General features: G+C 37.7%; 1 protein-coding gene across 28 annotated transcripts in view; it reads left to right on the top strand.

Moving 5' to 3' along the window:
* ABI2 (abl interactor 2) overlaps window positions 1-26,927 on the top strand; it is a 114,302-nt gene that overhangs the window by 75,499 nt on the left and 11,876 nt on the right. For 14 of the 28 annotated variants that reach the window (XM_012446010.3, XM_064373134.1, XM_064373125.1 and 11 more), the window contains 3 exons: window positions 3,273-3,431; window positions 13,599-13,685; window positions 18,834-19,007. In XM_012446010.3, coding sequence (XP_012301433.1) covers window positions 3,273-3,431; window positions 13,599-13,685; window positions 18,834-19,007 — 420 coding nt within the window. Of the gene's footprint in view, window positions 1-3,272; window positions 3,432-10,014; window positions 10,152-13,598; window positions 13,686-18,833; window positions 19,008-26,927 lie in introns of all 28 variants that reach the window. The other 14 variants (XM_064373136.1, XM_064373129.1, XM_064373135.1 and 11 more) reach the window with 2 other exon arrangements.

The raw sequence follows: 26,927 nt of genomic DNA, 5'->3' as shown, positions 1-26,927 counted from the left end.
ATTACAGGGACCCACAACCATGCCTGGCTAATTTTTGTATTTTTAGTAGAGATGGGGTTTTGCCATGTTGGTCAGGTTGACCTCGAACTCCTGACCTCAGGTGATCCACCTGCCTTGGCCTCCCAAAGTGCTGGGATTACAGGCATAAGCCACTGGGCCCAGCCTGTCCACTTTTTTTCTTGATGTTATTTTTCAAATAGCATAAATTCTTCATTTTGATTGTTATTTTCAATTTTAATGAATTGTGCTTTGGTGGCGTATGTAAGATCTCTATCTGAAGTCATATTTTGTTCTGTGTTTTCTTCTAGAAATTTTTAGTTTTAGATTTTATCTTTAGGTTTATGATAGTTAGGTTTATAGTTTTTAAAACCCCAAATGGTAAATCTCTCATTACTAGTGTGTGAATAGTATCTGTTTAAGGTAATGTCTTTGAATCACTGCAAAGTTACAACATATGAGATTTTATTTTGGTGGTGGTTGTTTTTTGAGGTGGAGTCTCACTCTGTCACCAGGCTGGAGTGCAGTGGCTCACTCTTGGCTCACTGCAACCTCCACCTCCCAGGTTCAAGTGATTCTCCTGCCTCAGCCTCCCAAGTAGCTGGGAGTGGTGCGTGCCACCACACCCAGCTAATTTTTGTACTTTTAGTAGAGATGGGGTTTCACCATGTTGGCCAGGATGGTCTTGATCTCTTGACCTCATGATCTGCCCTCCTTTGCATCCCAAAGTGCTGGGATTACAGACTGAGCCACCGCACCCTGCCCATGTGAGGTTTTAGACTGGATCTAACTATATAAAATTCATCATGATGTTAATCATTAGATGTTTTTAACTTGATCCTAGGTTTGTATTACTTTGTTATACATTAATTACTGAAGTGCTAATAATTGTAATCAGTGGTTCAAATAATTATATATGCCTTTTAAATCATAGTTTATATGTTTTCATTTTTATCGTGGTTACAGAGGCGTCTCAATTGATAGTGGATTCTGTTTGAGTGCTTGAGTGCTTAAGATTTTATATAACACAATTGAGTTGTAGGTTTTTGATACACATGTAAGATGATTAAGTGTTATAACCAGACTTGAGTGCCCTTATAATCTTTATATGACTCCATATGAATCTAAGCTTGATAAACTTACGGAGTAAAGCAATTTTGGTCATGTCAAACCATTTTATAATCATAAACAAGATAAAAATTGTCAAAGTGTTTTTTTCCTCTAATACTTTTAATTAAAATTACCAGGAAGAGAGTCTCATATTAAAGTAGAATAAAGATGCTAAGACTCAACTGAAATATGAAGCCTGGGAGAGGATATGACTGCACTGTTTGATCATGAAGATTTGAACAAATCAAACAAGTGTTCATCAAATTCTACATTACATAAGTCTTATCTCACTGTGTTTCAAGTAGTTTATTTTAGAATTTAAAAAATTTCAGGATAACCTCAGGCACAGATGGGTAGATGAGTGTGCTAGGTATCATCTGTTCCCCCAATGCCACCTCCTCTACTCTCCTCTCTTCTCCAGTAGGATGACCTCCATGAAATGCTTCAGTAGATTCTTTTGCACTCTGCCTTCCTGTTGGGTTTAGCGAAAGTGTTTTTTTTCTTTTTCACTTCTCTCTTCCCTTTCTCTTTCTCCTTTCCTTTCCCTTCCTCTGTCCTCTTTCCCTCCTCCACCCTCTTCTCCTCCTCCTCTAGTTACCCCTCCCTTTTTCCCTTTCTTCTTCACCTACTTATTTCTCCCCCTCCTCTTCTCTCTTGCCCTTCCCTTCTCCCTTGTCTGCTGGTGTGCTTTCTCCTGGGTGCTGTAGTACTCTGTAAGGAAAAAGTTCTCAGCCGAATGTAAGTGAGAGTTAAGGTAAAGTTTAGGAAGTGGATTATTAGGAAATTGATGGATTATGGAATCATGTCTCCAATTGACATTAGCTGTGGAGGAACTCTCACAAGAGCAAAATATAGTGAAATTGATGATAACTATGTATGAACTTAGGGATGATATTAAAAATAAGATATATTTTGACCCTCTTTTTATATCTTAGTTTTTTCCATGATTGTAAATTTTTTAGATTTTAATTGTAAGACAAAATAATGTAGCTTTTATGGTAGATTTTTTGATTAAATGAAAGAAGTGTTTGATTTGGAATTACATCATTTAACCTTTTGTTGAAATAGCTTATTTTCCTTTAAACAAACTTTTTTGCTACGTTATATTATTATTTTGGAATAAGACTGTGTGTCAGACATTTTTTCTTTTGTTTTCCCAAATGTCAATCTTGTTGACTTTAGTTTTCAGTGTTTAGTGGCTATATTTTGGGGGTGGGGTAGATAAATTTTAATTAATTGTGATGATTTTGAAACTCCATGAGATTTTTAATTTAATGAAATAATGTTAATTAGCAAACTGTTATTTATGTATTTTGAGACAGAGTCTCACTCTGTCACCCAGGCTGGAGTGCAGCGGCACAATCTCTGCTCACTGTAACCTCCGCCTCCTAGGTTCAAGGAATTCTCATGCCTCAAACTCCCAAGTAGCTGGAATTACAGGTGCATGCCACCATGCCTGGATAATTTTTGTATTTTTAGTTGAGATGGGGTTTCACCATGTTGGCCTGGTCTCAACTCCTGACTTCAAGTGATCTGCCTGCCTTGACCTCCCCAAATGCTGGGGTTACAGGCATTAACCACTGCACCCAGCCCTAATTCGTAAACTATTTAGACATAGCTTTCCAAACTTAATCATATTTTGGTTTGCTTTTGTGCTTTCCTACACTCATACAATACCAGTGAACAATAACTCACCTTGCATTATGTATTTCAGACTCCAGTTAAACTGGCTGTTATTTTTAATTATTAAGATTTAGGCATTGGGCTGGGGGTGGTGGCTCACACCTGTAATCCCAGCACTTTGGGAGGCTGAGGTGGGTGGATTACCTAAGGTCAGGAATTTGAGACCAGTCTGGCCAACATGGTGAAACCCAGTTTCTACTAAAATAATACAAAAAAAAACCTAGCTGGGCGTGGTGGTGGGCACGTGTAATCCCAGCTCCTCAGGAGGCTGAGGTAGGAGAATTGCTTGAACCCAGGAGGTGGAGCTTTCACTGAGCTGTGTTTGTGACATTGCACTCCAGCCTGGACAACAAGAGTGAGATTCCATCTCAAAATAAAAATAAAAATTAAAAAAATAAAGATTTAGGCATTGTACATAAAATATTTAATTATCTGAGATAATTTTATTTTAATGACAGATTTATGTTCTATCTCTTTTTCAGGTCATCCTGTACAGTTTTACAGCATGAATAGGCCTGCCTCTCGCCATACTCCCCCAACAATAGGGGGATCCCTGCCCTATAGACGTCCTCCTTCTATTACTTCACAAACAAGCCTTCAGAATCAGATGAATGGAGGACCTTTTTATAGCCAGAATCCAGGTTAGAATTTTTTTTTTTTTGCATTCTGCAGAATATATCTAATTAAAAACCTTCAACTATAAAAAATCCTTAATTACAAATAAATAGTGCATGGTAGGTGGTTAGTACCATTTGTTGAATGAATAGGAGAATGAATAAATTGTAGGTTGCTAATATTGTATCTTTCAGTTCTTTAAAAAAAAATCAGTACATGATTTCCTTGTAAAGTCACAGAACTTAATTTTTCTGAGCAGTTTTTTTTTGAATATTTTAGTGGTTATTTGCTTTTTAAAATAACATTATAGTGAATGATATTTCCTTTTTTAATCAGACATCCCTTGCTCTATAAATAACAAATAGTGAAAGTTGGGTGCACATGAACAGAATTTAGAAGTGGCAAAGGAAAAGAGAAGCTTTTTTGTGAAAAGCTACTTTTTGCTAGCTTAGGGCCGGGCATGGTGGCTCACGCCTGTAATCCCAGCACTTTGGGAGGCCGAGGCGGGTGGATCACGAGGTTGAGAGATCGAGACCATCCTGGTCAACATGGTGAAACCCCGTCTCTACTAAAAATACAAAAAATTAGCTGGGCATGGTGGTGCGTGCCTGTAATCCTAGCTACTCAGGAGGCTGAGGCAGGAGAATTGCCTGAATCCAGGAGGCGGAGGTTGCGGTGAGCCGAGATCGCGCCATTGCACTCCAGGCTGGGTAACAAGAGCGAAACTCCGTCTCAAAAAAAAGAAAAAAAAAAATTATACTAGCTTATTCAGTTCTCATACCAAGCCATTGTGGAAAAACTGGGAGTTGGGTAAATTGAATCAGATCTAATAATTACATTAAATAATTGGTTGTATCATGCATACAGAATGGTTAATCTGGAACATATTTAATGCTATACATAATTATTATTTACTTCCCAGAGAGGGCAAGAACAGATATTAGACACCATGACTATTGTGGACATGGTAGGTCAACTTATTGCATTTTTCTGTATTTTTGCCAAGAAGCCAGTAAGCCTATGTGTGAACACCTCTGATACTGGGTTCAGCTCATTCCATCTTTGATAAGCCTTGAATTTTATGGAGCTGCAGTTTCTCTCTGTGGCTATGACCTATAATGATATTCTTTGAAAGATGCAGAAGAAATTTGATTCTCCTACATAAACACTTAATTTAAATAATGTTTTAATATCACCTAATTTTATTCTTAGAATCATGTACAAAATAAGATTGGTGTGTATCTTACAGGTGAGGAAAATGAGGCTGAAGTGATGGTCAGGTTAGGATTTGAACTTAGGTTTTCTGACTCTTAAGTTCCATGTTCTTTCTGTTTTTTTAATTTTGTTTTTTGAGATGGAGTCTCACTCTGTTGCCCAGGCTGGAGTGCAGTGGTGCGATCTTGGCTAACTGCATCCTCCAGGACCTCTTGGGTTCAAGTGATTCTCCTGCCTCAGACTCCCGAGTAGCTGGGATTACAGGCAAGTGCCACCTTGCCTGGCTCATTATTGTATTTTTAGTAGAGATGGGGTTTCACCACATTGGTCAGGCTGGTCTTGAACTCCTGATCTCATAATCTACCTACCTTGGCCTCCCAAAGTGCTGAGATTACAGGTGTGAGCCACTGTGCCCAGCCCCTGTTTTTTTTTTTTGTTTTTTTTTTTTTTTTTTTTAAGTTGAGATGGAGTTTCTCTCTGTTGCCCAGGATGGAGTACAATAGCGTGATCTCTCATCACTGCAACCTCCACCTCCTGGGCTCAAGTGATTCTCCTGCCTCACCTTCTCGATTAGGCTGGGATTACAGGCACCCACCACCATGCCCAGCTAAATTTCCAATTTTGTTGTGGAGACAGGGTTTTACTATGTTGGCCAGGCTGGTCTTAGACTACTGACCTTAAGTGATCCACCCAACTCAGCCTCCCAAAGTGCTGGGATTACATGCATGAGCCACCATGCCCAGCCTAAGTTCCATGTTTTATTGTCCTACCTACATGTTTAAAAAAAGTATTTTTATAACCCCCCCAAGTCATCTTTTTTTTTGGTGGGGAAGGAGGATGAAAGGATGTAATATGAAGTATATGAAAGCCTGAGACCTAGTCAGTCTTTTATACGGTTATATCCTGGAATATTTCTCAGGAACTGTTTGTTGAATGCCAAATGAATCCCTTGTTCCTTTTTCCAAATCCCTCCACTGTTCTGGGTCCCTCTTGTAAATTAAATCCTCTATTTGTAGCCCAACCAGTGCAAACCATAGTGTGAATACCAATGTCTTAATTGATATATACTTCTATATTTTTTATCACATTTAGTGTTTTTGGCTGTGCCATTCTTTTTAACTCACTCTAAACTTAAATTTTGAAAAAAGTGCCCTTTTTATACATTCTCCTTTTAAACTATGTTTTCAAACCCACATTTTTTCAGGTGCTATTTTGTATTTAAATTGATTTTTTATTCTTAAATTTTAGATTATAAAAAATTTAAATTTTAGATATAGCCTGTTTCGTAGTTCTGCTGAAGATGGGCTGTCTCCTTGGCTCTCTCAGAAGTCTAGACAATTATTGTTTATGGCCCTGATGCCCCTTCTTTATTCTTAAGTAGAATTTTGAAAGAATGATGTTAGTCCAAAATGGGTTGGTTCCATAACAGAGCTGAGAGCTGCTTCACTGTTAGAGCTTGAGACCAACTATACATGATATATAGTAAGTATATGCTGGAATTTTTTTTTTTTTTGAGACAGAGTGTCAGTCTGTCGCCAGGCCAGGGTGCAGTGGCACGATCTTGACTGCAGCCTCTGCCTCCTGGGTTCAAGGGACTCTCCTGCCTCAGCCTACCAAGTAGCAGGGACTACAGGCATGCACCATCATGCCCTAATTTTTGTATTTTTAGTCGAGTTGGGGTGTCACCATGTTGACCAAGATGGTCACAATCTCTTGACCTTGTGATCCACCCACCTCAGCTTTCCAGAGTGCTGGGATTACATATGTGTGCCACTGTGCCTGGCCTCTTTTTTTTTTTTTTGATGGAGTCTGGCTTTGTTGCCCAGGCTAGAGTGCAGTGGCACAATCTTGGCTTACTGCAACCTCCGCTTCCTGGTTCAAGTGATTTTCCTGCCTCTGCCTCCCAAGTAGCTGAGATTACAGGCACCCACCACCACTCCTGGCTAATTTTTTTTTTTTACTTTTTGAGGCAGAGTCTTGCTCTGTCACCCAGACTGGAGTACAGTAGCGTGATCTCGACTCACTGCAACCTCCACCTCCCAGGTTCAAACGATTCTCCTTCCTTAGCCTCCCAAGTAGCAGGGATTTCAGGCACCTGCCACCACGCCCAGCTAATTTTTGTACTTTTAGAAGAGACAGGGTTTCACCATCTTGGCCAGGCTGGTCTTGAACTTCTGACTTCAAGTTATCCACCCACCTTGGCCTTCTCAAAGTGCTGGGATTACAGGCATGAGCCACTGCGCCCGGCCTATACAGGGATATTTCATGCTTTGTTTGTGTATGCTCCAAAATAGTCCTATGAGAACCCTGTAGGTAGAATTTATATGAAGGCTGTTTAAGCACATATTTAAATGTATTTTAAAATACGTATTTCAGTAGTTTCTTTGTAAATCTGATTTTCACATGCTTGAAAGTCTGTGTTAAAGTAAAAATATCCCTACTTTATGGAATGATTTTAATCAAAGTATTTTTCTCACTCATGGAAATAAGGTGAATTGGGATTGTTAGGCTTTCTGCGTAATGTGTGAGGCAGTGTAGTTGCACTTTTTTGTTTTTCTGTACTCTGCTCTATTAAGTTCTGCTTTGTATCTCCAGGGATTTGGTAACTGTTTAAAGTGGGTGACCACAGCATTGTTAGTTGGTTAATCAGAGTACTTTTTCCAAACTGATTTTTTTTTTAACTAAACCATTTTCTTGGAAAAGCTCTTTTTACAAGACTTAATGCTTTGTGAATCAGTGTTCTAAGGCTGTTAGATGCATTTTTATTTTATATTCATTAGAATATTATTTATGAGCCAAGTGCTGTGGCAGGTGTCTGCAGTCCCAGCTACTCAAGAGGCTGAGACAGGATCACTTGAGCCTAGGAGGTGGAAGTTTCAGTGAGCTGAGTTTGTGCCACTGTACTTCAGCCTAGGCAAACAGAGTGAGACCCTGTCTCAAAAAAAAAAAAATTATGTAAGTCTCCTGTATTACTCCCACAGGCCCTGTGATTGTCCCTATTTTTTTTCCATGTTTCCAATGGGAATATTTGTTGTGCTTTCTCAAGTAGCTAATTCTCTGATTTAACCAAAAAAAAAAAAAAAAAATTGTTTTATGAGCTTTTTCGTGTGTGTGTGTGTGTGTGTGTGTGATCGGCATCTTGCCATGGTTGCATGCTTCTGAAGAAGTGAGCTGGCAATCTGGGGAGGGATTCATGTGAATATAAATTCAGTGGGGTTCTGTAAGGTGTAAATCTAGCAGTGTTGTTACTATATTTGTTAGTGTACAATTTGATCTGAGTTTGAAAAAGGACAGTTATAACAGAGGAGTTAAAATATGGAACACCCAGTGTCTAGTGCCAAGTCTTAGGAGCACAATAATTGTTTTTAAATGAGATTATTTCAGAATCAAGTTATTGAAAGAACCCTTTGATCAGGGCATAACTGAAATCTCTTTGGTTCTCATTGTTTCTTAATCTAATCCAGTCAATGAAATAGGAATACCAATTTATCATTCATCTTGCCAGTAGTAAGGGGGGTCATAGAAACACATAGGGCTGAGTTAACAGTCTTTAAATATAAATAAGAAGCACCTTGGTGGTCAAGAAGAATATACGTATATCTGCATGTAAGTATTTATACATATACTTACATAAACCTTGTTTGTTATGGAATCAATAATGTAGCATGTAAATATTGAAGCCTTTAGTAGAAAGTAGCCTGTATTTTACTGCTCATATTTTCTTAAAAGCTTTTGAAAAAAATCTAGTTCATAAAGTGAATATTGGTTCCAAGAGATGTATCTGTATATAGCTCTGTGAGATATAGCAGTTTCTGAATGGGTATACCGTTTCACAAAGAGAAAATATCAGGCTTAATAATCCCTGAATGGTATTAAAAGCCACTAAAAAAATAGAAAACAATGTTGGGATGGTGCTATTGCAAAATAAAAGCCATATCACATATTCTCTAAATGATTAGTGAAGTTATAGCATCACCAAAATGTCCAGAAGAATACTGATGTGATGGGGCTTTAGCAAAGCATAAATAAGGAGCAGGAAGCTTTTTTTTTCCCCCGCGAAGTCTTGCTTTGTTGCCCAGGCTGGAGTGCAGTGGAGCAATCTCGGCTTACTGCAACCTCAACCTCCCGGGTTCAGGTGATTATCCTGCCTCATCAGCCTCCTGAGTAGCTGGGACTACAGGTGTGTGCCACCAAGCCTGGCTCTTTTTTTTTTTTTTTTTTTTTTTTAAGAGACAGGGTTTCACCAGATTGTCCAGGCTGTAATTCCTGACCTCAAGTCATCCACCTGCCTTGGCCTCCCAAGGTGCTGGGATTACAGGTGTGAGCCACGACGTCCAGCCCAAATTCACTTTTACATACCTCTTGTTCTAAGTTGGTGTTCATGTTTAGAAACTACTCCTTGCATGGGCTATATACTTACATGGGCTATATAACATGTATATGCCCTCTCAACGTGATGTTCAGTAATGGCTTTAGAAGTAGTATTTAGAGTGCTTATTTTGTCTAATATTCTGAGAGTATTTATAAAGCTGTAAAAATAAGATGTAAAAGCTTAATTTTATTTTTCCAAACTTTTTGAGTTAGACATTTAAAATACAAGCTTCAGTGATGCTTCAAAGGACTTAATAAATAACCAGAAAGATTGTACTTGGAAAGTTTGTATATTTCATCAGCACAGACTCATTTAAGTTTGGTTTGCTTAGAAAGCCTTTTACTGTTTGTATCTAAATGTTGCTTTGTGCACACAGCTGTAATTCTCATAGCTGTTCTACTTACAATCTCTCTATAAGTTCCAGTCACTTGGTGAGCCTGTCTTCATATTAACTTCATTCTTGTATATTGTGAAAATTATAGGGCTGGGCGCGGTGGCTTATGCCTCTAATCCCAGCACTTTGGGAGGCCAAGGTGGGCGGATCACGAGGTCAAGAGATTGAGATCAGCCTGGCCAACATGTTGAAACCCCGTTTCTACTAAAAATACAAAAATTAGCGGGGCGTGGTGGCAGGTGTCTGTAGTCCTAGCTACTTGGGAGGCTGAGGCAGGAGAATCACTTGAACGTGGAAGTTGGAGGTTACAGTGAGCCGAGATCGTGCCACTGTATTCCAGCCTGGCAACAGAGCGAGACCCTGTCTCAAAAAAAAAAAGAGAAAGAAATGAGAAAAAATAATAAAGAAAAGAAAGAAAATTATGTAACAGAATCTAAGTTGAGAGACTTTTTGGTGGTGATTGGGAAAGGGTCTTGTTTTATGAGGAATCATTTTAGCTAAATGGAATGAAAACAAGTTTATTTCCTGCTCTTGGCTATTCACAAAATGACTAGGATTAGAAATGAATATTGCAACAGTTCTTTGCTCAAAATTCTGCTTAAATTATCTTAGAATGGTTTGTTTTCAGCTCATCTCCAAGAAAGACAGTATATTCTGGCTGACAAACATTCTAGTCAGATGAAATCTTACACAGTCCCAAAAGAAAATGTTGTGGTGTCTGAATTAATTTGGACCACCTTGTTTAAAGGTTTGCCCTGGAGAAAAGTAGAATTTGGGATAAGCTTTGTAACCCCAGATGGAACTAAATTTTTGAACATGCCTTAGACTAGCTTTGAAAAAATCTAACTTGTTACCAAGTCATTCTTTTAAGGAAGAACTGGGATTTATCTTTCCCTGGCTGCTGCTGGTGGACGTCTTTTTTTTTTTTTTTTTTCTTTAGATGGAGTTTTGCACTTGTTGCCCAGGTTAGAGTCCAATGATGTGATCTCAGCTCACTGCAACCTCTGCTTCCCGTGTTCAAGCGATTCTCCTGCCTCAGGCTCCCGAGTAGCTGAGATTACAGGCGCCACCATGCCCAGCTAGTTATTTTATTTTTAGTAGAAACAGGATTTCACCATGTTGGTCAGGCTGGTCTTGAACTTCTGACCTCAGATGATCTGCCCGCCTCGGCCTCCCAAAGTGCTGGGATTATAGGCATGAGCCACCGTGCCTAGTTGCCAATGGACTACTTAAAACCACTATGGCTTCAGATTTTTCACTTTCAGAAGTAGAAAAGAAATAAGCATATTCATCTTAAAAACAAAAAGAAAAAAAACCCTCAATCTACCCACAAAAAGACTGCTGTAGGTTAAGCACTTGATCATTCTTTTTTAGCTGAGTACCAAAAGGTCATTTTTTTTATATTTGGTAGAGAAACAGTGACTGAAGTGGGAAATTTCCCACTTCTGTGTTACGCAGAAGGTTAGGATATATGCCAAGATAACAAGAGCATTTCATCTTTGATGTGAACACATGCTTTGTCTCTACTCTTCTAGTGCCAGTTGCTGTCTGCTACTGTTTCTCAGATTTATCTTTCTTGTCTGTGCTACCTTCTCTTTTCATTATCTTCTGCTTACCCTTGGAAACAGGGTATTATAAACATCAACAGTTGTTCTAAGCCTCTGAGTGGGAAGCAGACACACAAGGATTTACTGCCAGGAATTTTGACTTTAGGGAAAAACCTAACCAAAGGTGTCTTTTTTAAAAAAAGGTACCAATTTCTAAGGTTATACTCCTCTGTTCTTTGCATCTAGATACTCAAGATTATCTGCTTAACTCTTGTCTGTGCATTTGTATGTTCTCCCTGCATCTATCCATAGCATCAATTCTAGATATTTTGCATAATCTCAACCCAAATGTATCATATCATTCTCTCCCTGATTTGTTTACCAGCCCATTTCTTTCCCAGTACTACCTACCAGGCTTAATGTAGTTAATGGCATCTCCATCTTCATAGTTTTGAAGGGTAAAACTCTAAGAATGACTTTCAGCTTGTTGTTGCTCTCCTTGATATGCTCGCCAAATCATTAGTTGCCAAGTACTTTCTTCCCACACTTTTAAAGTTCCCTCCTTTTCTTTTCTAGAAACCGCCTTGATTTATTATGTGCCAGGCACTGGGTTAGGGTTTCAACAGCCATTGTCTTTTTTTTTTTTTTTAAATCTTTGCAGCCACTGTATGAAGTAGGTTGCATTATCTTGTTTTCACATCACATTTATGGAATAGGCCTGAAGAAGTTAATTGACTAGCTATCCAAACAGCCAGGAAATGATAGATCAGAGATTTGAGGCTGGGTGACTTTAAAGTCCGACCTCTTTCCACTAAGCACTCCTTTACCAGGCATGTAAGATCCTTCCCTATTTCATATCCTCCGTTGATATTTCTGGGTGTTTTGCTTTCTCTTTGGGTATCTTTTCCTAGCCATATAGAAACATTCCTGGTCCTGTGAACTGGTTATGCTGTTTTATGCCTCTGAGTCTTTGCCTTCACTTGATTCTCTCAACTTGATTATCTTTCTCAACCCCTGTCAGCTTGGCAGACTCCTTTCTTCAAGTCCCTGCTGAGAGGTCATTTTACTTCTATTTTCAATAGAATGTGATCTCCTTGAGAGCAGAGACATGTTCATCTTTTTAGTTTTATTAGTCTTAACTGTATTTTGGAGCTAATAGAGGCATTTTCTCTTTATAAGAAAATGCATTTGTACCCATTCTAAAGGAAACTGTAACTGTAATCTTTTTTGTTTTTCTTGCCTCTTTAGTTTCCATGCATACCTGGCTTATTCTGCATTTATATATGTTAAACATTTGTTGACTACTTACTAGTTTTGGACACTGTGCCAGGTGATTGAGGTACAGGGGAAGACACCTTGGGAAGGAGAGTGAAATGATTTGATTAAGGCCAGCACTTTTTTTTCCCTTTATTTTTATTTTTATTGCATTTTAGGTTTTGGGGTACATGTGAAGAACATGCAAGATTGTTGCATAGGTACACACATGGCAGTGTGATTTGCTGCCTTCCTCCCCATCACCTATATCTGGTATTTCTCCCCATGCTATCTCTCCCCAACTCCCCACCCCCTGCTGTCCCTCCCCTATTTACCCTGACAGACCCCAGTATGTGATGCTCCCCTCCCTGTGTCCATGTGTTCTCATTGTTCAACACCCACCTATGAGTGAGAACATATGGTGTTTGATTTTGTGTTCCTGTGTCAGTTTGCTGAGAATGATGGTTTCCAGGTTCATCCATGTCCCTACAAAGGACACGAACTCATCGTTTTTGATGGCTGCATAATATTCCATGGTGTATATGTGCCACATTTTCCCTGTCCAGTCTATCATCGATGGGCATTTGGGTTGGTTCCGGGTCTTTGCTATTGTAAACAGTGCTGCAATGAACATTCGTGTGCATGTGTCCTTATAGTAGAACAATTTATAATCCTTTGGATATATACCCAGTAATGGGATTGCTGGGTCAAATGGAATTTCTATTTCTAGGTCCTTGAGGAATCACCACACTGTCTTCCACAAGGCCAGCACTTTTCTATATGATCAGGGAGGAAATGTACCAATGAATTGAGATTATGAAAAATTATAATGACATAGCACTTGAGTCTCAGAGGATGGTTTTGATACTGTTTTCCTAGCAGGTGTTTGCCACTTAGTAGGAAGTCAGTAAATATTTGTCTAATTAATGAATAAAGAACCAATGAACTTGCCTATTACTAGAGTAATAAGAAGTATACATTTAGAGTGTTGGGATATAATATTTTTTTCTCTCCTGTATTGACAAACATTTAAACTTGTAACCTTCCAAGGTAAAATTCAGAAAACCACATCATGGTAATCTGCAGAAATTCTTTCCTTGAGAAGGCATGATATTATGATATTAAAAAAATCAATTAGATGTTATATATAGATTATGTTATATATACTTAACATATCTATGTATGATAAATGCTTCCTGTTGTAATTTTCAAAAACTTACTAAAATTTCCCCCAGTACCTTCTTTTATATGTTAATGAGTTGTCCCTCAACAGGGGATCCTTAAGATCACTGGTAAAATGTTTGTGAATAGTAGTTTCCCTCCTTTATGTGTTCATTTTATTGTATTATCCTTTCCTTTTAATGTAACTCGCCCTTATCCCTTATCCTCCACACCTTTTTTGTTTTTGCAGTATCTCTTGCTCCTCCTCCTCCCTCCATCCTACAGGTAACTCCTCAGTTACCTTTAATGGGATTTGTGGCCAGAGTCCAAGAAAATAGTAAGTTTATGTCTTCTTTATGCTGTAGATCAGATTATAGGCATAAAATGTCATTTATCTGTGATTGACTGGATAGTCATTCATTTGCTCATACTTCAAACATTTGAATATTATGTACAAGTCACTGTCTGAATGGCTAGTGGACATAAAATAGAGAAATTTTCTATTTTTAAATAACTTAAAAACTAGTAGTAAAGATAAGACAAATATATACTAAGGCACATGTAAGAAAAGAAAGATCACATCCAACTGAGGTGATATTCTTTAACCACTGGATATCCCATCTTTTTCTCTGGGTTGCTCAGATAAGTGGTAGTCTAGTTCTTATCACTGGAGTTTTAGGGGTATTATAGGTGGCCTGAGAATCTTCGTTCAGTTTTGTGATTCCAGATATCAAAAGGGCTGTGCATGGTAGGGCTCAGAGGACTAAGCTGCCAGTCTGTCTCCCAAGAGGCCTCATAGGTTGGCAATGAATTTTCCTTGGCCTGTGGTCTAGTGTTGAGCCATGCAGAATCAGGTAACCAATTCTGTTGATATCTTGAGTCTTCTAGGAGACTGATGACAAATCAGGAGACCTGTATCAACATTCAGTGAGGAATTGCTGTCACAGAGACCAGTGAAAATATAGTCTGTATGATGGACGAATCCTCTTCGTGTGGGCAGTCTTTGTGCAGGGCCACATCACAATCATAAGGTTGCATGATTTGCATGACTCTGAACTAGGAGAATATTAATTAAAGATTTCATGTCATCAGACCAGAGTAGTCCAGTGTATATATAACAAGGATGGATGACCTCACTAATGGGATAGAAATATTTGTAATCTGTGGCTTAGGTCTCCTGCTTCTTTGGAAATGGGCACTGCCAATACCAGAATGTAAGCTCTGTGAGAGCAAGAATTTTTGCCTGTTTTTTTTGCTAGCTGTTTCCCCAGCACTTGGAAAAGCATCTGACACATACATAGCAGGCACTTTTGGTTCCCCCTTTTTTCTGCTTCTGTAGCTAAATGCCCCCCTTTTATCAGCACATTCTTCTAGATGTGTTTTTATTTTAACTTCTAGATGTGGTTGTATTTTAACTAATAATTCAGTCTTACTCGCCTGAGAGCTCAGTGTCTTTCATGTGCCTTTGCATCTCTATTTGCTAATTTCTGAAAATAGTATATTTTACTTACTTTTGTTTATTAGAAGGTACTCCATGAACACCTGTAATGTTTACCACACTGTGATTTCGTAAGATGCTTTGTTAAATTTCAGAGCTATGTTCACATATAATTAGGTGTATTTCATGTTTTAAATTATGCTATTTGGGGCCCACTTTTTCTTTAGCTTGGGTATGACCCACACTGGCTTGGGGAGAAAACTGCCTCTCAGCAAGATTCCACTATTAATAGTTTAGCATGTGCCCAGCACAGCCATAGTGTGATCCTCTGCCAGGCTAGTGAGGTCAAATGTGGGATACGAGGTCATGTTCCCAGGTTTTAAAAAATGTCTGCTGCATCTAAATACGGTAAGTACGAAGTAGAAAAGAATTTAATTACAGTACCAGAATTGACGGACTTTGCAAAGCTGGTTCCATTCTACATACTTCATGCAAGGTAGAAAGTCTAAGTAAATGTCATTACAGTAAAAGAGAATTTTCTCCCATCACAAATCCAGTTTAATCACAATGATTAATGAAGGTAGTCACTTGAATAATACCCTGGGAGTTTTTTCTGTTTTTACTATTATGATGAGCTTCCACCTTAGAGAATTCTCCCACTTAATTGCTACTGCATGTTCTGTGAGATGTTGTCATTTATTCTGAACAAAGTGGTTCTGAGCAGATTTTGGAGTAAAGGCCAGCTTTTGAAACTGACGTTGAAGACTAATCCATTAATGAAACATGAATGTTTGTATAGCAACTAAGTAGTTATTTTCTTAGCAGAAAATGAGACTTGAAAGTTGAATAGGATTTAAAGCAGGATGTCACTGTTTTTTTGCCAGTCACCAGTGAAAGTTGCAAGCTTTGTAGAAACAGCAAAATGTTTCATGAACCAAACGTAAATATTGTTTTAATGTAATATTAAAGTGCATATCAATTAAAGACTTAGAAATGTCTTAAGTAGATCATTGCAAAGCATTATTAAAACATCACTACCTATATTTTAAAAAGTCATTCCCTAATTTGACCACCCTATCACAGTTGATTGCCTTTTGAATTAGTCTTTTTCATCTCTTCCTACAGTCATATATGTTTTTCATGTACACAATGTATTAAAAAATCGTGTATGAGGTGTGCTGTGACTAATTTTACAGACATGGCAGGACTTAAACATTCAAGTAATGTTTAAGTCTTTAAACTCTTTAAAAACATTCACTTTGGAAAGATATGTATCTTTCTTTTGGAATTATCTTCAAAGCTTTCCAGGTATATTTTTTGAAGATATTCCATGGTAGCAGATATTTACTCTGCATTAAGTTTGATGTTTGGAAGAAGTCTGGAATAATTTGGAACCAGTTGTAGTGACCCAGTTATACTGGGGTAAGAAGTACAGCTACGACCCTGTTACTCCCCTTAAAATCTTTCTGTGGCTCCCCTTGGCTCTTTGGATAGAGTCCAAACTGCTGTAAGGCCCTTCTTGCCTCATCCTCTTCAGCTTCCTCATGCCTCTGGCTACTGAACTTCGGACAGTTCTTACAGAAAGTTTCTTGCTTTGTTTTGCCTTTTGTGTGTGTGTGTGTGTGAGGCAGTCTCACTCTGACACCCAGGCTGGAGTGCAGTGGTGCAATCTCAACTCACTGCCACATTCCCTTCCCGGGTTAAAGTTATTCTCCTGCCTCAGCTTCAAGAGTAGCTGGGATTACACCTGTGCGCCACCACATGCAGCTAATTTTTGTATTTTTAGTAAAGATTGGGTTTCACCATATCGGCCAGGCTGGTCAAGTGATCCACCTGCCTCAGCCTCCCAAAGTGCTGAGATTACAGGCATGAGCCTCCCCGCGCCTGGCGTTGTTTTGTTCTTTATATCTGAAATGAAATGTCTATCTCTACGCCATCCTACCCTCCCCCTTCCTCCCCATTAACGCTTACTCATTCTTCAGGTTTCAGGAGGTCTTTCCTGACCCACATAACAAGTGTGGTTTATGCTCTGTGTTCCTATAGTACCTTAAAACACGCACTACACTCAATTGCAAATGAAGGTTTCGTTGTTCATGTCTCCATGACTTCTGCCCACTGCCCTTTTTCTCAGTGCTGAGCATAATATCTAGCCATATTAGTTAATGTTTGTTGAATAAATAGTAATGAAGCATGACTTGAAGGTTTTTGAATTTATCTCATCCCATAGTAGTGTAGCTTTTAAGATAACAGACATTGGAATTTTTTTCACTTACTTTCTGTTGGAATACTTAATCTTGGAAAGCCAGTCTCCACATCTATAAAATGAAAAACACCACCTCCAACTGTAAAGATGAAATGAAATAATGCATTACAAAGAGCTAGCTGAGCATGGAATGTTTTAAGTCAAATGTGGTAGCTTATTAAACTGGCAGTTACAAGAAAAGTAAAAATGAACAGTGGCAACATCTTTGAGTAATTTTGTAGTGTCATTTCTCAAGGTGATTGTTTTGAAAGTTCCTTTGGATCTGTGGTTCTGTGCAATTGTTTAAAGTCCGTCTTTTTATCTTACAAATGGAAATAGGATAAATTGCTTTTTCACCCAAGTATATAGTAAATCACATATCTATATCTTTTGTTTGTTAATAAAAACTATTAGGATGAAAAGTGTTCTGTTTAATGACTGAAGTTTTAAAGTTTATAAAGTAGATCAGTATAGAGGGGCACAGCAGATGGGAAGAATACTGAGATAAGACAGAACATGGTGTTGATGTGGCTGCCTCCCACCAGGCATCAGCAATCTTTGAAAATCCACTTAATTCAATTAGTAGACTTACATTAGAAAATACTAAAGAAATAAGATTGCTTAGAGGATCACATGGGATCTATACTGGTACCTCATAAATAAGAATTAGTGCTGTTTATTAAACCTAAGGAGCTGATAAACACAGGCTTATTCATTTCATTGTGTTCAGCTGTGCTCAAGTATGTACCAACCATTTTGAAAGGTTAAGGTCTCTGAGTTTGAAGATAATCTTTTTGATGTTACTGTATATTGGTATCTGAGCTGTGGAAGCATATCTCCATGGGATATATTTTAAATTACTCTGCTAGTACACTTGGACATGTAGCCTGAAGAAATTCTAAGTGATAAATTAGTCTGAACTAGAACAAATTCTATAATCAAACATCTTCATAGATGAAGTTAACCAAGTTTGTTGATTTTTTTCCTCTTGAATTTGGTATTAGAAAAATTCATTAAGAAGAAAGTAGTGGATTACTAAAATTGCACTATTCCCTGGATTCATTCTAATTTAAGTGAAAAAAGATTTTAATCTGTGAAATACGGTTTTCATTGTCAGTATTTCTGATAACTTTTCCTTGAAAACAGTGTAAAGCTCAGCTATATTGTACTGACCTCTGTTTTGTTTGTTTGTTTGTTTGTTTCTGCTGTTTTCGAGACGCAGTGTTGCTCTGTGGTCCAGGTTGGAGTGGCGTGAACTCAGCTCACTGCAACCTCCATCTTGCCTGTTCAAGCTGTTCTTGTGCCTTGGCCTCCCGAGTAGCTGGGATTACAGGCACCTGCCACCACGTGCAGCTAATTTTTGTATTTTTAGTAGAGACAGGTTTTCACCATGTTGCCCAGGCTGATTGCGAACTCCTGACCACAGGTGATCCACCTACCTCGGCCTCCCAAAGCGCTGGGATTACAGGTGTAAGCCACTGCGCCTGGTCATACTGATCTCTTTGAAAAGAGGATTTGTATTAGAATAAACAGGTTCCAGAGGCTCAGTTAATAATTATTTTGTCTAAACTTTATTCAGTATCCATTAGCACTAATCCAAGGGCAGGAGAGGGAGAACATCATACTTGGAGCTCTAGAACTCCAAGTATGGAGTTATAGTTGGTGGGAAGACTTCCCTTGCTCACTCATTTTTTGAAAGAGTATTTTCAAGTCTAGGTTTATATTCCATGAACCTAGAAGCTTGGATGGGAATTACTGAACTTTGCATAATGTATAGTTTTGTTGTCAGCCTGATACGTTCTTAGTTTCAGATACACCACCTCCACCGCCACCTGTGGAAGAACCAGTCTTTGATGAGTCTCCTCCACCTCCTCCTCCCCCAGAAGATTATGAAGAGGAGGAAGCAGCTGTGGTTGAGTATAGTGATCCTTATGCTGAAGAGGACCCGCCGTGGGCTCCACGTTCTTACTTGGAAAAGGGTAAGTTTTAGAAGGGTATCTGGACAGATGGGAAGAAACCTCTACATAGAACTAATGAAATTTGCTGGTACTGAAGAGAATCTTGTTTATTTTTTACTAAGTGAAGTTTTATTTATTTGTATTTGTGCCTTTTTATTTAGTTTACAAGGTTCATGATTTTGAAAGTTACACTGGTAAAATTCTGTGAATATTTGATTTTTAAAAAGTGATGGTTACCGGTATTGTTCCTATTGGACATGTTTTTTCTGGTTTCTATAAGTGGTTTTCTGTTTCCTTTGGCCTAGGAAGATTATTTTTTCACATCATTATTCCTACCTCCATGCTTTAGAACATTACTTTGTGTCACCTTATAATTGGATACTTCAGTTTAAATGTCTCCATATGAAACTTTGTTCCACAGAATAATGGTTTCTCAGTTTCTTTGCCAAGTAATATTGGACATTTCTTTTAGTGAAAAGTTTCTTTGATATTAGCTAACTACAGTGCAGCACTTTGGGACACAAGCTTTCAAATTCATCAAGACTAATCAGCTCAGAAAAAAAATGTGTCCTGTCTGGAAGGAATTTTTCTTTTAAGAAAATCAAAGCTTCTAACCCACTAGGTCTCAAAGTTGGCTACACATTAGAATCACTTGGAGGACTTTTATAAAGAAATAAATAGGCTTCCACTTCAGGCCAAGAGAGAGCAACAGTAATCAGGTTTACCCTCCCTCCTAAAACAGGAATTTAAAAAGCAGCCCCACAAAAATCATGGACATTGAACAACAGGCACTGGTAGACTATGACCCCCAGAGAGAAGGAAATAATTTTTTCTCTTATGTAGCTACTATAAATGCCACATGTGATCAAGAAAGTAAAAGAAAACATGAACATGAGAGAGACGTGGAATATATCTTTAAAAAGAGAAAGAGAAACCCACATATTTCTGGAGATAAAACACACACTGCAGAAGAAAGTATTAGCAACCTTGATGCCATGACAATAGAAACTATCCAAAATAAGGCACAGAGAACAGGGAAAAAAAAGGCAAAAAGGAAAACATGGCAATAGATAATGTGAGACAAGATGAAATAGTCTTTATATGTGTGTAACTGGAGTCCCCAGGAGATGTGAAAGAAAAAAGATTTGAAACGATCATAGAAAAAAATGTTGCCACATTCAATGAAAACTATATTATGTATTGCTACCTAACAAATTATTCCCCAAATTTAGTGGTTTAAACAAAACATACATTATTTCCCAGTTTCTCTGCATGGCCCAGCTGGGCCCTCTGATTCAGGGATTCTTAACATGGCTGCAATCAAGGTATCCAGCTGAGGCTGCAGTGATCTCAGGGCTTGACTGAGGGAGACTTTGCTTTCACACTCACTTGTGGTTATTGACAGGATTTAGTTCCTTGTGGGTTGTTGGCCTGAGGGCCTTGGTTTCTTCACTGGCTGTTGGCCAGAGGCTGCCCACAATTCTGGACCACGTAGGCCTCTCTGTAGAGCAGCTCACAATATGGCAGCTAACTTCATTAGAATGAATGAGCAAGAAGAGCTAAAAAGAGAATGCAGGCAAGACACAAGTTAGTCTTTTTTTCACCTAATGTCAGAAGTGATGACCTGTCATTTTTGTCATTTTCTGTTCATTAAAGCAAGTTAATAGGATCAGTCAACACTGAAGGGGTAGAGATTACATAAAGACATGCATAGTATGAGGCAGAAATCATTGGGAGCTATTTTAGAAGTTGTCTGCCACAAAACTATAAACTGAAAGAGCCAAGAAGTTCAGTAAATCCCAAATAGAAGAAACAAAGAAAATCTTGCTAAGGCACATCATAATCAATTTGCTAAAAAAAACAGATAATCTTACAGATAATCAGAGGGAAAATAACACATTACATACAAAGGAACAAAGATAAGAATGACTGCATAGTTCTCATCAAAAAGCTATTAAGTCAGAGAATTGAGCAAAATGTTTAAAGTAATGAAGGAAAATGTCAACCCAATGTCCTTTTCTTAGCAAAAATATCCTTCCTAAATTAAAGATCTTTATAGACCAAAACAGGAAGGGTGCATAGGAATTAATAACTTGTAGATATATGCTAAGAGATACTAAAATAAACTTTTCCAGGTAAAAAGTGACAGCAGATGAAATCTTAGGTCTACAAGAAGTGAAGAATAAATGGTAAATACCTAGGTAAATATAAAGACATTTCCCATATCTTAGTCTCTTTTGAAGATCACTGATATAAATAATAAAATAATTTATTATTTAGAGTGAATACAAAAGTAGCTTTACCAGCATAAATAATGAGCGAGGGAAACACAAGTATAGTCCTCCCTTAATACACTTGGGATTGGTGCCATGACCCCCCAGGTATACCAAAATTCATGTATTCTCAAGTCCCTCAGCCCTGTGGAACCTGCATATACATAAAGTTGGCCCTCTGAAATACATGGGTTTTGCATCCTACAAATACTATATTTTTCATCTGCATTTGGTTGAATCCACATGTAAGTGGACCTACATAGTTCAAACTCATGGACCTATACAATTTAAGGGTCAACTGTACACTCATGTAAGGTTCATATACTACCTATGATGTAGAATGCTCTTTGAAAATAGAGTGAGATAAAGATGTATATTGCAAACCTTAGAATAAGCAATGAGAACAAAGAAAACAGGTTTAGCAAATACACAAGTAGGAAATATAAAATAGTTCAAAAGAGGCAGAAAAAATGAAACAAATTTGAACAAGATAGATTAAAAGGACACCATATATAGATCCATGCTAGCTATTCATTTCTCTGGGGTTCCTCCCATGTATATATGAGGTATACATGTTAATAATGTGGCTCATGCCTGTAATCCCAGCACTTCGGGAGGCCAAGGAGTGTAGATCACCTGAGGCCAGGAGTTTGAGACCAGCCTGGCCAATATGGTAAAACCCTGTCTCTACTAAAAATACAAAAATTAGCTGGGCTTGGTGGTGTGTGCCTGTAGTCCCAGCTACTCAGAAGGCTGAGGCAGAGAATCACTTGAACCTGGGAGGTGGAGGTTGCAGTGAGCTGAGATCACGCCACTGCATTCCAGTCTAGGTGAGAGAGTGAGACTCCATCTCAAAAAAAAAAAAAAAAAAAAAAAAATTTTTTTTTTTTTTTTAAACCCACCATATCAATGACTGCATCAGATGTAAAATGTTTAAAGAAGCCGAATTAAAGGGCAGAGATTGTAAGACTGGATAAAAAGGACCCCAATTGTTATATACTGTCTACAGGAAATCCATTTTTAAATGTAAGGATACTTTTGGGCAAAAGTAAAAAGAATGGAACATTTATCAAAAGAAAGCTGGAATGGCTCTATTAATATGAGGCAAAGTATATTTCAGAGCAAGGAATATAACCTGCAATAATGGATGGGCATTTCATAATAAGAGAGTTATTTAATAAAGAGGATATCAAGAATCTTACAAATATATGCATACCTAATAATTGAGTTGCAAAACACATGAAGCAAAAATAGATAAACCTGAAAGGAAAAAAATACAAATTACAGTTAGAGATTTCAACATTCCCCTCTAAACTGAGAGGAGAAACAGAAAATCAGTAAGGATTTAGAAAGACATGAAAAATACTACATTCCCTCATTGAAATTTAGGGGTCATTTCAACTAGTAACAGCAAGAATGCACTTTCTTTTCAAGTGTATGAATGCATTGAATACATTTCACTTATATAGACCATATTCTGGGCTATAAACAAGTCTCAAGAAATGTAGAGGATTGAAATAATACAAAGTATGTTCTCCAAACACAATAGAATTTATAAATAAACAACAGAAGTATATCTGGGAAATCCCCAAATATCTGGAAATTAAACAACACACTACTAAGTAATTAGTTCGAAGAAGAAATCACAAGAGAAATATTTTTAACTTAATGAAAATAAATATACAATATATCAAAATGTATAGGATACAGTATTTAGAGGAAATTCATAGCATTGAATGGGTATATTAGAAGAGAAGGCTTTATAAGAGAGAAGATTCAAGTTACCATGATCAGGAATGAAAGGGTACATCATCACAGAGTCTACAGATACTAAAAAGATAATAAATAAGGTTATCTCTAAACATTTAGCAACTTAGATGAAATGGATCAATTCTCTAAAAGACACAAACTATTATACCAAAGCTTACTGAAAAAGAAATAGGTTAAAAAAATAGGTAACCTAAATAACCCTATATTTTGAAGAAATTGAGTTTGTAGTTTAAAACCTTCCCACAAAGAAAACTCCAGGCACAGATGGCTTCACTGGAAGTTCTATCAACCATTTAAGGAAAAAATACGATACTATATGAACCTTTCCAGTAAATAGAAGTCGAGACGATACTTCTCACCTGGCTTTATAAGGCCAGCATTACCTTGATACTAAAATTACAGACGGTATAAAAGAGAAAACCACAGATTATTATTCCTCAGAAACATAGACACACAAATTCTTAAGATTTTTACACATGAAATCCAGCAATACATGAAAAGGATAATACGTCATGACTAAGTGGAATTTATAACAGGAATGCAAGGTTAATTTAACATTTGAAAATCAGTGTACATAATTCACCATCTTCACAAATTAAAAGGAAAAAACATACAATCATTTAAGTTGACACAGAAGTTACTTGATAGTATACAACTCCTATTCATGACAAAAATTCTAGAAAATTAGGAATAGAATGGAACTTCTTCAGCCTGATCAAAGGTATCTGTGAAAAACCTGCAGCTAATATTATACTTACATATGAAGACTGAATGGTACCCCTTCTAAGGTCAGGTTCAAGGCAATGATGTCTGCTGTCATCTTTCCTATTCAACATTCAGAGTGCCAGTTAGTGCAATAAGGCCAAAAAAAAAAAATATCATTTGCAGATCTGTAGAAGATACGATCTTGTACGTAGAGAATCCTAAGAAATCTATTAAAAAGCAAGCTTGGGCCAGACCCGGTGGCTCACGCCTGTAATCTCAGCACTTGGGGAGGCTGAGGCGGGTGGATCACAAGATCACGAGTTCAAGACCAGACTGGCCAACATGGTGAAATCCCGTCTCTACTAAAAAATACAAAAATTAGCTGGGCATGGTGGCTTATGCCTGTAATCCCAGCTACTTGGGAGGCTGAGGTAGGAGAATTGCTTGAACTGGGACCCGGGAGGCAAGGGTTGCAGTGAGAGGAGATCACACCACTGCACTCCAGCCTGGGCTATGGAGTGAGACTCCATCTTAAAAAAAAAAAAAAAAAGGCAAGCTTATGGCTGAGCATGGTGCACACCTGTAATTCCAGCACTTTGAGAGACTGAGGTGGGCGGATCACTTGAGCCCAGAAGTTTGAGACCAGCCTGGGCAACATGTCAAAATTCGATCTCTACCAAAAACAAACAAACTGCAAAAATTAGCTGGGTGTCTTGGCACATGCCTATAGTCCTAACTACTCTGGAAGCTGAGGTGGGAGAATCGCTTGAGGCTGGGAGGTAGAGGTTGTAGTGAGTCAGAATCATGCCACAGCACTCCAATCAATCAATAATAACAAATAAAAAAGTAGCTGGGTGTGGTGGCACATGCCTGTAGGCCCTGCTGTTCAGGAAGGTGAAGTAGGAGAATAGCTTGAGCCCAGGAGGAGGCAGAAGGTGCAGTGAGCTGAGATTGTGCCACTGCACTCCAAACCCATGCTTATTAGCAAGATTGAAGGCTACTAAGTCATTATACAAGATTAATTGCATTTTTGAATACTAGCAACAAAAAATTTGAGATTGAAATTTACAAAAAGATACCATTTATAACAAAAAATATGAAGTACTTGGGATTTAATAAAATATATGCAAGGCCTATATGACAAAACTGTAAAACATTAAGGTAAGTTAATGAAGGCCTTAAGTTAATTGAGACACGTACCATGATCTTTGATCATTGTCGTTAAGAGACTGATGTTCCTCACGTTGAACTACAGGTCGAATGCAATCCCTATAAAAATTCCAGCAATCTATTTTAGAGAAATTGACAAGGGATTGTAAATGTTATATGGAAATGCAGAGACCTAATAGTCAAAACAATTCTGAAGAATAATAATGTTGGAGGATTTAAACTACCTGATTTCAAGTTTATCTGAAGCTTCAATATTCAAGACAGTTAGTGCTGGTATAATTGTAGAAACAAAAATCAATGGAATGTAACATAGAACCCAGAAATAAATCCATATATTTCAATAAAGGTGCCAAAGGTAATTCAGGGGGTGAATTGGGGAGTGGGGAGGGAGGATAGTGTTTTTAACAAATATTTCAAGAAAATTGGATATCCACTTGGAAAACATGGAACTCTCCACCTTTACTTACCATATATAAAAATTAACTTGAAGTGGATTTTAGACCTGAATATAAAAACTAAGCTATAAAATGTCTGGAGAACAATATAGGAGGAAATGTTTGTGATCACGGATTACGAAAAACATTCTGTAGAGAACACATAACAAACATGCAGCATAAAAGAAAAAAACTATAAATCTCAAATGTTTTGTCAAAACAGTGTTAAGAAAATGACAAAGCAAGCCATAAACTGGGAAAAAATATTTGAAAAATAACTCGGTAAGGAGACAACTTGTAGAAAAAGAAAAAGATTTAAGCATATTTCACCAAATAGATGAATGAATGGCAAATAACATATGAAAAGATACCCAACATTATTAGTTATTAGGGAAATGCAAACTAAAGCTACAGTGAACCAAACTAAATACTACTATTAATACATACCCTCTCGATGGCTGCAGTTAAAAACACTGACAATAAGTGTTGGAAGGCATGTGAAACTTGAACTGTTAAACTTTGCTGGTGAGAATGTAAAATGTTCCAGCCACTTGTTGGCAGTTTACTAATAAGTTAGACATAGACCATCTGATCTGGCAATCCCTTTCTGTGTATTTGCTTAAGAGATATGGAGACATATGTTCACACAAACACTTGAACTCAGATGTTCATAGCTGCTTTGTTTATAATAGCCAATACCTGGAAACAACCCAGATGTCTTTCAACTGGTGACTTGAGTAATTCTGGAATATCCATCCAATCAATGGGAAGCTATTGAGCAGCAAAATGGAACAGACTACTTGTATAGGCAGCAATATGGATGGATCTTAAAAGTGTTACACTAATGAAAGAATCAAGACACAAAAGACTCATACTTGGATTCTATCTAAAAGAAATTAGATCAGTGGTTTCCGGGAACCATTGCTGGTGGGTGAAGGAAGCTGACTATATCGGGGCATAGGGGAACCTTTGACATGATGGACATATTCTATATGATGATTGTGGTGATAGTTATATAGTTGTGTACATTTGTCAAAACTCATCAAACTCTACATGTAAGTGGTTGTGTTTTTGTCTGAATTACACCTTTAAAGGAATTTTAAGGGGAAAAAATGATGCCCAGGTTACACGGGTGTGTGGCCCTGGGCATTGACACATTTTACAAATTCCCTAGCTCTAGGCAAAGTGATGACAGTTTGCAGCTCTGAAGAACTAGCTTAGATTATTCCTTAGGAGAAAAGTACAATGAAAGGTTTGCTTTTAAAAAGTCAACTCTTCTGTGGACATGTAAAAATCTGAGGGGCTTTAAGAGAAGAAAGTAAGCTTTTCTGTCCAACTAACTCTTTTCAAAAAGTTTGAAAGAATATGGCTGAACCATTCCCTAAGATGTTTTCAAAGTTTGGCTTAATCTCTGGTAAGTTCAAGTCTTTCAAAACATGAACACCAAATAAGTCTCACTTTTTATACCCTTCTTGACAAGCAAGCAAAAACAACTGTGCTTAACTTGTGATTGCTCTTTTGAGTGTGCATAAATGTTAAGACTGTTGCCTGATGACTCATTTTGTTGCCTGAGACCTCAAGATCTGGGT

Source organism: Aotus nancymaae, unplaced genomic scaffold, assembly GCF_030222135.1.
Source record: "Aotus nancymaae isolate 86718 unplaced genomic scaffold, 86718_ANA_hifiasm-v0.15.2.pri h1tg000008l, whole genome shotgun sequence".
Classification (NCBI taxonomy): Eukaryota; Metazoa; Chordata; class Mammalia; order Primates; family Aotidae; genus Aotus; species Aotus nancymaae.
This window is presented reverse-complemented; position numbering and strand designations above follow the sequence as displayed.